Below are 11,225 nucleotides of genomic sequence, written 5' to 3'. Positions count from 1 at the left end.
AGAAAAAGGCTGCTTTTTTTGTTTCCTTTGTGGAAGATTTTGATTTAGTGAGTTAATAATCTGTATATTTTCTTTTCCCCATGTATGGAAGTTGCTAATATGTAAGGAATGTTTATTCTCTCAATCTGTAATATATGGTGCATTTTGTTTGTATGTTAATATTACTAAAAAAAAATAAATAAAAAACAACAACGTGACAGCCCCACACAAACGGGAAATGTTTCGTTTTCTACAATGGGACGGAGTGCAGCCACAACAGGGAACACAAATACTGACAAATCATCTGACCACAAAGAAACAGAAACAGTTAGTTTTACAGTTATTTTAGATTAATAATACTGAACATTTGTGCTTTGTATTTTAAGCACAACTGCAATTCAGAAACAAAAGAAAAGAAACATAATTTAAAATGAATTATTTAATTATCCTCCCCATGACAAAGCTGCACTTGGTATGGCCCAATCAGCACTTCCTGTGCTGTTATTTTGAGAGCGCTAACCCGGAAGTTTTTGAAGGATCACGTGGTTGCCGTTTCACGTTAGTTAATGTTGACTTTTGCTACAGTCTGAGTTTAGAGTGCTAGCGGACGTCACGTATCGGATGTACAGCGTCGTACACATGATTTATGTGTCCGTAAACTGATGTGACAGCTTGTTTGAAGTGGCGGGAAACATGTCTGGATTCAGTAATGAGCTCATAGATTACCTCGAGGGTAGAATAACTTTTGAAGAGTTCGACAGAAGGAGAGACGAGCGGAAAGCCAAGGTAAGTTATGTTGTTAGTTCGGTAACTGTTAGCTGTCTAGCTGAGGCAGTATCACTCCTCAGCATCACTTGGACTTGTGCTCCACTTGTGTGACATAAAATTATATACTTCCTTCATTCTGACCTCTCAGTCAGGGCAGGTAGCTGAAGATGTGGAAGACGCTGAGCTCCCGTCGACGTCCGGACTCATCTCAACGAAGATCGGTAATCTCTCTCTGTCAGTGGCTCTGGAAATGTAAATAATGGACCCTTCTTTCAATAGATAGCGACACTGAATCCCATGAGCGAGTGTGTTGTAATTGTCATGGTTTTAGGAATATAACAAAGTTTTAAAAATAACTGGAACAACAAAACTGGATGAACATATTCACCAAATGTAAATTCCAACCTGCCATCATCTTTCCTCTAATGGAAAAACTAATAGATTTCAGTTCTGGACTATTTAGCCTTTATCATGCTTCTTGAACAGGTCAGAATTTCTCTTAATGGAACTCTTGTGATTTTCCTACTTTGACAAGTTAAAATGTCTGAAACTGCCTTTTATTTGATATCAACATCAATAAAAATGACAGATAATAACTACTGTTCTTAAGGGTCCACAAAGTACTGAGTGTTGCTCATAAAGCTATTGTTTTGGTCAGAGACTGCTTATAAAAACTGGGTCAGCTTACTTTGATTCCCATCCTGGATTGCATGCAAAGTATGGTAATGTTACTCAAGCCAGCTTTCCTGTCTTCTCAGAGGATGGAGTTAGCCCAGGAGTCCAGCTGGCCTTTGCCTCCATGCTGGGAGAAACTGCTGAACCACAGTCTTCAGAGGAGGAGGAGGAGGAGGAAGAGCAGGACAGCCTGAGCTATGTTGATGATGCACATGATAAGGATTACATTGCAGACAAAGAAGAGTTGCAGGCAGAGGAGATAGGGAAGAGGCCAAGACAAGTGGGGAGACAACAGGGAAAGAAGAGTGAAGCTAAAGAAATGGCAGAAGATGTGACTGTAGGAGATGTGTTTGCACTGGAGATGGAGCTGAATCGAGAAAACAAGAAGATGATGAAGGTGAGACGGGCGAACGGTCATGCCTAGGTGAGTTTTTGCAGTTCTTAGTTAATATATAACTATGTGAACAGGGGCGTCGTCATGGCAGCAAGCTGCCCCGGGCTCTGAGAGGCTTGATGGGAGAAGCCAACATTCGCTATGCAAGAGGAGAGAAAGAGGACGCCATCCTGATGTGTATGGAGATCATAAGACAGGGTACGAAGTGGGTTTGCGTGACCTTACAGGCATATATTCACTCGCTGTTTGTGTCGACACTAACTTTGGTTTGTCTGTGTGCCAGTTAGTGTTCAAACACTATGAAAAGTTAAAAACAAAATCTCTTCTCCCTTTGTCCCTCAGCTCCTCTGGCATATGAGCCTTTCTCCACGTTGGCTATGATCTATGAGGATGAAGAGGACATGAGCAAAGCGCTGCAGTTTGGCCTGATCGCCGCCCACCTCAACCCCTCGGACTGCGAGGAGTGGATCAGACTGGCTGAAATGTCTCTGGAGCAGGACAACATCCAGCAAGCCATCATCTGCTACAGCAAAGGTCAGTCTGACACGGACCGGCACGCATCACTTCCCACTGGAACTTCACATCTGTTTATTGTCTGTTGGTGGGCCTGTTGAACAACACAGTCCCTACCTGTTGTGTTAAAGTGGATGTTCATTACTGCAGGGCCAGTACTTCAATCCCATGGTCCTATAGCTATATTTATGCTGCAGTAATAAGCCCTGTAATTTCCTCAGTCTGTAGTTGGGGTGATTGCTGCAGCATATTTAAAACTCTCAGACTGAATTTACTTACTGGGATAAACTGGCTTAAGGCTGCAGTTGGAAGAGCCATGCAAAGTAACAAATCACCCGAGGGGCTGAGAAATGAACTAATAAAAGTAACGCACATCAAGTGTGTTTGTCTTTACAGTTTCTGATCAAACAGCACAAGAACAATGGATTTTCTGATGTAAGAGCAAAGTCAGAAGGTGTCAGGGATTGTGTGGGGTCTTAAATATGGGACAGGTGTTCCTCTGGATGAGTCCTGCGTACCACTTGAGCTGTCGAATCTATCCAGAGACGAGCTGTTTTAGTGCAGACAAGTCCAACGTGTAAATCTGAAACGTGTCTGTGAACTTTGACAAATCTGCGGTTTAAAAATGACTGCTGCTGCGCCTTCTATCGTTGGTGCTTCTCATACCGTTGAATTGTGGAATATGAGCCACCACTGCAAAACAAACAGGGACCAGGGAAACACTGGTTATCATTTATATACTTCTCTAGGTTCAAGCCTTGCTCCATTTCCACAGCTATCAAGTACGATCCTACCAATGTGCGCTATCTGTGGGAGCGCTGCAGCCTGCAGATGCGCCTGGGAGAGCACAAACAGTGCATGGACGGCTACCGCAGGATCCTGTCACTTCTGCCGCTGGAGGATGGAGAGCACTTCATACAGCTCTCCAAAGACATGGCCAAGTAAGGGACACACACTGACATGCTATGGTATGTGTTTTTATATACACATAAACTATGTTCTCGTTTTCCCCCCTAAAATACCGTCACCTCAAACCATCTGATCTTGGATTATCACCTTGACAGTTCAGTTATCGGTATTTGCTTGTGTGGGTCGTGTTTAGGAGTTACTATGAAAGCAGTGACCTGCCCTCAGCTCTGAGTGTGATTGAGGAAGCTTTGGCACGACACCCCGACCTGGTCAGTGATGACTTTATCAACATGGCCGCTGAGCTTTATATCACCAACCGGCAGTACAACAAGGCCCTGCAGGTGGGTCTCTGTGGAAAAACCTTTATTGCCGTTTAGACTGAGAACAAATGTTTTCGGTTTAAATGGATAAACATTCCACGTGTTTGCTCTCCTAGGTCTTGGTGCAGTTTGTAGGCATCGTTTTGGTCAGAAGTGAATCCACTTCAGATGTTATTCCACCAACACAAGAAGAGAAGATTAAAGAGGAGAGCACCGAAGACCAGGAGAAGCAACCTGCAGACGGGACACAGTTACAGAAGGAAGAACAAGCTGCAGCAGAGGAGAGCGGTAAGTTGCAACGACATGAGGCGCTACACATTTACATCCTTACAAGAGGATTCAAACTCATCGTGGCTGTTCTTCATCATATGAAGAACTCTCATAGCCTTCATGACGTCTTATAGGAAGTGCAGAAAGATGAGGACACAAAGTGAGCGTTCGTTGTGGCTTCTTTAGTGGTGCCTCTGTGACGACGTTTAGATGTTGTTGTTTTTCAAAATGTTTTCCACACTCGAGCACTCAGTGATCTCAAAAGACACTTCAACAGATGCATGCAGCGATCGCTTTATATCAGCAAAATCACCTGTAACTCGTGATTGTGTGTTTAACACTTGCAACATACTCGATAACATTTCTTATATTCAGAATTATTTAATGAGGGGTGGAATCACATTTTCTGTCTTTCCTCAGTGTTTCATGTCCACGCACAGAAAATCCAGACATTAAAACATTTCTTTACTCAAACTTTTCATTCCACATATTAAACAAACGTATGCTTTCATTTTATCTTTGATTAAGAATAAAGGTGATTTACTGTTAACACAAATAGATAAACTCTGTTTAGCACCATCTATCATTTTAACATAAGGCTGGATGCTACCTTTGGCAGCAATCCTGCTGAGACACGTTGGCATGGCTTCAAATAGGATATTCAGTCTCAAAACCCTCTAAGTAGAGTGGGCCAAACATCCTCCAATGACGTGAAAGAATCATTGCCTGAGTCTTTGGGGAACTCTTTTTACTGATTGGTCGTTGTGTGCTGTTTCCAGGTGAAATTGTGGATGTACAGGTACCAGACAGCGTCCCAGTGGACCTGAGGACCAAGTTAATTGTGTGCTTCATACACCTACATGTCTACGCACCCACCGAGGTAAAACAGGACTCAAAAACATACAGAGCTCAGATTATTAATGAAGTCTTTATTAAAAGATCATTTCATTTTAGAATCTTCTTGCTTTTAGGGCTTGGTTTCAACACTGATGGAGCAGAGTCCAGAAGAGATCGGCGACTTGTACCTGGATGTCGGTGAAGCGTATCTGGAAGAGGGCAAGTACATGTCTGCTCTGCCTCTGCTGACTGCCCTCGTCGTATCTGAAAAGTACAACCTGGCTGTTGTTTGGTTGCGGCATGCAGGTAGGTCCAGCAAAAAGGGAATGATGTTAAAGGAAGAGGTGCGTCTGCAAACTTAGACTAAAAAGACATTTCACCTTCCATCCCGAATATTCTTCATGTGTGAAACTCTGTAACAACAGAGAAGCCAAGACCTTAAACGAGGTCTCACTTCAGGTCTGGCTTGGAAAAAGAAAACCACTGTTATGTGTCTTTGTCACTTTCCTTTGTCATCTGCAGAGTGTCTGAAGGCTTTGGGCCACATGGAGGCAGCAGCAGAAAGCTACACCAAGGTGGTGGAGATGGCTCCGCAGCACCTAGAGGCCCGGCTCTCCCTTGCCACACTGCAGCAACAGTTGGGCCGCATGGATTGTGCCCTTAAGGCGCTGGAGTCCATGTATGATAGCAACATACTAGCACACGATTCTTCAGCTGCACAAAAGGCAGGGGATCTTTGTTTTTGCTTTTTGCATTATCACGTTAGGTTGCATTATCTTACATTTACAATGTTCCTGAAATGTCATGGAGGGTTCTTAGAGGTCTTTTTCATGGACATTTTCTGGTAACAGCAAAGGGGGAAAAGGAGTGCAAACCTCTGTCCTGTCAGGAGGCACTGACAGTCACACCTTATAAAGGGGCATCTCCACTGAAGCTGTAATCAGCAACCCAGTGACCAGAGACCACGGAAAGTGAATGTATTTGGGAACTTCAAGCAACAATGGGTGAGATAGTGTAGTGATGTGAAGTGGGTGGGTGCCACTTTTGGCTTCTCTCAGCTTGGACGTGAGCCATTGAAGTGATTAGGTGTGGAGAGCACAATAGTGAGTTGGATTTGGAGCCCGGCGAGTCTGGTAGTTAGTTTCCAACTGTTAGTGGTAATATGATGCAGAGTGAGCAAACGACTTCCTGCCCACATCCCCCTCATTGCTTCATTGTTTAATGCACGACTCCTCAGAGCTTACAGTGTAATCATGCGTGTTTGACCCACAGCAGTTTACCTGCTTTCATAGTTTACTTGGATTCTGGTTAAACACAAGATTTCTGTGCTTTCCAGACCTGAGCTGAGATTAGAGTCAAGAACACGTAGTCTGGTTACCAGCTGGAAAAAGGAAAACCATCACCTGCAGCATTTGGGGATGCTATGCTGTTTGGTCAGTGCTCTGTGTTTGGTAACTGGTTTTGTATATCTCTGTGTTTGTAGGAGTTAAAGCTTTTGCTCCATCGCTCTACGCTCCTGAAGACACAGGGGAAAATGCAGGACTACCTGGACACTGTGATCACTATGATCTCGATGCTCCTCAAGGTAACACACTTTACGGTTGCTTTTTATCCGTCATCCGCTCATGATGGGGGGTCGTCGTCACCCTGCTGGACGGGCAGCATGAATACGTTTGTGAATGTGAGAACTCTAAAACGAAGCTACATTGGAGTTTCAGATTGATGGAATAGGAGTCTGAGAGATGGCCGCCACAAATATTGTGTTTTTATTCATACTGCGGCTATAAAGAGTGCTTTTTCCTCTCTGATAGAGTCAAAGGAGTTGGTACAACTGTTCCACATATAGAATACACTACGTTTGACCTCAGCTCTGCAGTCTAGCCAAGTGTCAGTGAAATCAAAGAGGGAATGATCTTAGAAGTTTTGAAAAAATGCAGAACTACTTGGATGCTTTGAATTTGGGAGGAACGTTCGGCTGCTTCGGCTGGATCAGAGCTAATCTGCCTGACACGTAAATGATGTTAACTAGTTCGCATTAGCAGCTGGGTTATTGCATTAATATTTCATAATTCAGTAAACAGGGCGGCACGGTGGTTAGCACTGCTGCTGCACAGCAAGAAGGGCCTGAGTTCATTCCACCATTTGTGGGTTCAGTCCAAACACATGCAGTTTGTGGGGACAGGTTCATTGATTATTCTAAATTGCCCACAGGTGTGAATGTGAGTGCGAACGATTGCCCTGCGACAGACTGGCGACCTGTCCAGGATGTGCCCCGCCTCTCGCCCTGTGACAGCTGGGATAGGATCAATAAGTAAATATATACTATACCAACAATATTAATGCACTTACCAGGAGAACTGTGACTGCTCTCAGTCTGTCAGTGATATTGACACAAGTACAAATGGCGTAAACACAACTTTAGTGTAAGTTCAGTTTGTTGTTCTTGATATGTAATTGTTTGGTTTTTGACTGTTGGTTCAATTCTTAACAAACATTTTTATCATTCAAGTTATTTTGTACCCGACAGGGAAAAAGGACAAACACCTCAAAGTTGATAAGACGGGCTTTTTACTGTAGTTTGTTTACTGAGAGTTCTCCTCAACAATGAGGTTACTGTGAGAGAAGGTGAATCTGAACAAATAAATGCTCCATTTTTTGTTTTTGTTGCGCACATTTCATTGCGTCCTGGGAGTCATTCAAAGGTGCATAACGCATGCATGTTTATAGGTGGCCATGCAGCGAGCTAAGGTGTGTGTGAGCTCTGTAAATGTGTCAGGTGAGAATCACCTGAGGCTCGTGAAGGTCGAAGACATGCTACCAGAGATTGCTGACCATGAAACGGCCTATCTGGACAACACTGGTATGTTATCTTTGTCTGCATCGTACTTGGCTACAAGGTCGAGCCCGTAGTTGGTCTGGTCACTGGATTTCACTTTGTCACTGTCATCAGGTAAAACCAACGTCCTGTCCAAAGAGGACTGGTGGCAGCTGCTGCTGAGCTGTGTGCTGACGCTGTGTGAGGTGCAGCGCTTCCAGGAGGCGGAGATGCTTGTGGATTCGGCCATGGAGTTCTACTCGTTCTATGACAACAAGCCCAGGAGGAAAGAACTGGAGTTCATTGGCCTGTCTGCCACAATCCTGGACCACAACTATTACAAGGCCTACAACTACATCAGGTAGTTAATATGGGCGTGGCCTGGCATAAAGAGCATGCCGCAATTATAATAAATATAACATTTCTCTGTTTTTCCTCTCAACAGACTGATGCTGTTGGAAAATGTGGCTCTGCCTCAGCTTTGGAATATTTTTAACCAGGTCTGCTTGTGTGTCAGCAGAATAGAAGATCACTAAAGGAGAAACTGGCCCAACTATTTTACTAAACTCTTTTCTTTCTAGGAATTAAAGCGGCACATTTGTGAGGACAAACTTTTAAATATATTTAAAAGTATTTGTTTGTATTCAGGAAATGCGTCACTACACTTCTTAATGAGAAGCAGGAAAGTTTGTCCTCATGAAATGTGCCTGCTTTCTTCTGAAACGACCACTTATCTTGAATTTTACCGTCTTTGCACAGTTGATTTATTTATTAACCAGAGAGCCTCTGATGCATTGTCATAGTCTGTATGAAGATTTACTGCTAATACTAAATATTCAAATGAATCAAAAGCATAGATTTCCTGAATTTGGTGGAAAGATTTTGTAAACAAATGTTTGTTTGTTTTTGTTTGTTTTAACTCTCTGCAGCTGACAATAACGTCGCAGCACCAGCGCCACCATCGCTTCTGTCTGCGCATGCTGTTTAAACATCCTGACAATCACGCCCTCTGTGTTCTCTGCGGACATAACGCCATGGTGTCAGGGAGCTTCAAACATGCTCTTGGTACTCGCACACGAATCGACTAACTAGAGATGATAAAAACATTTAACATCACTACCGCTGCCACTGATGTGCACCAGCATTTTAAAGGAGCCCTTCCTTTGCTTACGCCACACCTCTCAAACTAATGTCATCAAGTTTTGCTTATTAGCTTGTTCTTGATTGCAGATGTCGATGATCACATACCTCCAACACTGCTTTGCATTGAAAGAGAATTATGTGAATTAAAATGTGTTTTATAACAATATCCAAGCAACTGGACACATATTGGTAAAGTAACATTGCTTAAAATGATATAAAACACTAAAAAGGTGCTTTGAGTGCCAAAGAGATTTGATCCCAACATTTAAATAAATAATTAACAGTCTAGCAGTTTTGTCTCCGTTAAATCTCACAAGATATTTTTCTCTGTTTTTCCTACATAGTGATTTAAATGACAGTCGGCATCATTTTCGAGTCGTCAGCCATTAGAGTATAATTCAAATGTTACTGAACTAAACTCCCGATGAAAACAGTTTTTCAAAAATACAAAACTTGAAACGCACGCTTCCAAATTATTACGCACACACAGTTTCAAAAGATTTTACAGGTTGTAGAGAATTGAAAATGGTGATTTGTTGAATTTGCAGCATTAGTGGATCAATTTCACTGAAATCAGAAACATCCTAACAGGTCAAGTTACACATTAACACAGGACCCCTTATTTGATAGCAGTTCTACAATTCTTGGAAGTTTTTGGAAAGTTTCTGCTTGAATGTGTTTGCAGGATGTCAGAATAGCCTCCCGGAGCTGCTGTTTGGATGTGAACGGCCTCCCACCCTCATATTTGTTTGCTTGAGGATGTTCCAAAGGTTCCCAATAGGGTTGAAGTCAGGGAGGAATGGGGACCACACCATGAGTTTCTCTCCCTTTATGCCGACAGCAGCCAATGATGCAGAGGTGTTCCTTGTAGCATGAGGTGGTGCATTGTGTTGCATGAAGATGGTTGTGTTGCAGAAGGCACAGTTCTTCTCTTTCTACCATGGAAGAAAGTGGTCAGTCAGAAACTCCACATCCTCTGCAGAGGTCATTTTCACTCCTTCAGGGACCCTAAAGGGGCCGACCAGCTCTCTCCCTGTGATTCCAGCTCAAACATGACTCCACCTCCTCGCTGACGATGCAGCCTTGTTGGGACACGGTGGCCGTCCACCTCTGCATCCATCTGGACCATCCAGGGCTGCGCTGCACTCATCAGTGACCAAGACCGTTTGAAAACGAGTCTTCTTGTAGTTCTGGGCCCACTGCAGCGTTTCTGCTTGTGAGCATTGGTTGGAGGTGGTTTATGCACAGCTGCAGGTCTCTGGAGGATCCTACAGCTTGATGTTCGCAGGGCTCCAGAGGCACCAGCAGCTTCAAACATGTGTTTGCTGCTTTGTGATGGCCTTTTAGCAGCTGCTCTCTTAATCTGATGCATTTGTCTGAAACCTTCATCATTGTGCCTTTACCTGCACGGACCCATGTGTGCTCTGACTCACAAATCTCTTAACATGATGGTGATCACGCTGAAATATTTGTGAAATATCTCGTTACGTGTCCAAGGCATTCAACTATTTCACACTTTTCAGCAGCAGAGATCCTTTTTCATTCCTCTGTTTCTTGAAAATGGAGGCCTGCTTAATAATGTGGAACATCCTCCTTTAGTAGTTTTTCCTTTAATTGGGCTCAGCTGGCAAACTAACGATCACAGGGGTCCGAGGTTGATTTCAGTGAAACACAGAGTCCTGAGACACACTCCCATCCATGGTTTTTATCGAAGAACAGCTTATTTAATCTTTATGACACTTAAACACAATTTGCATAATAACTTGGAGCGTGGTGTAAAGGGTTTAGGGATTATGTTCACACTTGGTCCACTTTGCACAGTAGTACATTTTTCAAACACTGGATGTGTTTTCAGGTCAGTATGTTCAGGCCTTCCAGACTCATCCCAGCAATCCACTGCACAGCCTGTTTGTAGGTCTCACCTTCTTCCACATGGCATCTCAGAGGTTTGTGGCTAAACGGCACACGCTGGTGCTGCAGGTACAGAGTTCGTTTATTTCTGTGCACAGTTCAGTCCTATAGTCTGTTCTTTTAAAACCAACGTGTGCTCTCAGGGTTTCTCCTTCCTGTGGCGTTACGTAGAGCTTCGTGGAGAGTGTCAAGAGAGTATGTACAACCTAGGCCGAGCGCTGCACCAAATGGGCCTCACACACTTGGCTATGCATTACTACCAAAAGGCGCTTTTACTACCAGCAAAACAACTGGAGGTGGGTAAAAACACAACTTGCTGCTCAGTGCAAACGTAGCCTTTAGGACAGTGATGGATGTTTGCCTCTTTCTCTCTCCCTTCTTATTTTTTCTGCAGGGCATCCCAGGTGACCAGGTTGATCTGAGGAGGGAGATTGCCTTCAACCTGTCACTCATTTACCAGGCCAGCGGTGCAGTGGAAAAGGCCAGATACCTCCTGAACACACACTGCATTATTTGAAAATGCATACTCGTCTTTACTGGTTCTTTTTCATTAGAAATTTCTACCAACTAAACCCCCATGAAATGGATTCAGGAAGTCTTATTTATTAAAAAGTGTTTGTAAATATTTACCATTTTGTATGGCGTATGTCATTTCTACATTTGTGCGGATTTATCTCTGTAGTTCAGTGTC

At 43.4% G+C, this 11,225-nt stretch overlaps 1 protein-coding gene across 1 annotated transcript; it reads left to right on the top strand.

Moving 5' to 3' along the window:
- The first annotated feature begins 497 nt into the window (after window positions 1-497).
- On the top strand, window positions 498-11,163 carry gtf3c3 (general transcription factor IIIC, polypeptide 3). The gene is made up of 19 exons (XM_086283200.1): window positions 498-765; window positions 896-968; window positions 1,506-1,819; window positions 1,891-2,014; window positions 2,159-2,350; window positions 3,105-3,270; window positions 3,432-3,579; window positions 3,675-3,846; window positions 4,608-4,708; window positions 4,800-4,971; window positions 5,188-5,390; window positions 6,149-6,250; window positions 7,393-7,525; window positions 7,616-7,841; window positions 7,926-7,980; window positions 8,410-8,545; window positions 10,479-10,603; window positions 10,678-10,830; window positions 10,929-11,163. The coding sequence occupies exons 1-19, from the start codon at window positions 673-675 to the stop codon at window positions 11,049-11,051; spliced, it is 2,811 nt and encodes a 936-aa protein (XP_086139326.1). The 5' UTR covers window positions 498-672; the 3' UTR covers window positions 11,052-11,163.
- The last annotated feature ends 62 nt before the right edge of the window (window positions 11,164-11,225 follow it).

The sequence above is a fragment of the Aulonocara sp. 'chitande type north' Nkhata Bay genome, linkage group LG23, assembly GCF_057382095.1.
Source record: "Aulonocara sp. 'chitande type north' Nkhata Bay isolate Kocher_YH1m ecotype deep benthic linkage group LG23, A_spYH_male_GT1.1, whole genome shotgun sequence".
Classification (NCBI taxonomy): domain Eukaryota; kingdom Metazoa; phylum Chordata; class Actinopteri; order Cichliformes; family Cichlidae; genus Aulonocara; species Aulonocara sp. 'chitande type north' Nkhata Bay.
The sequence above is the reverse complement of the archived record's forward strand: the minus strand, read 5'-3'. Positions and strand labels throughout refer to the sequence as shown.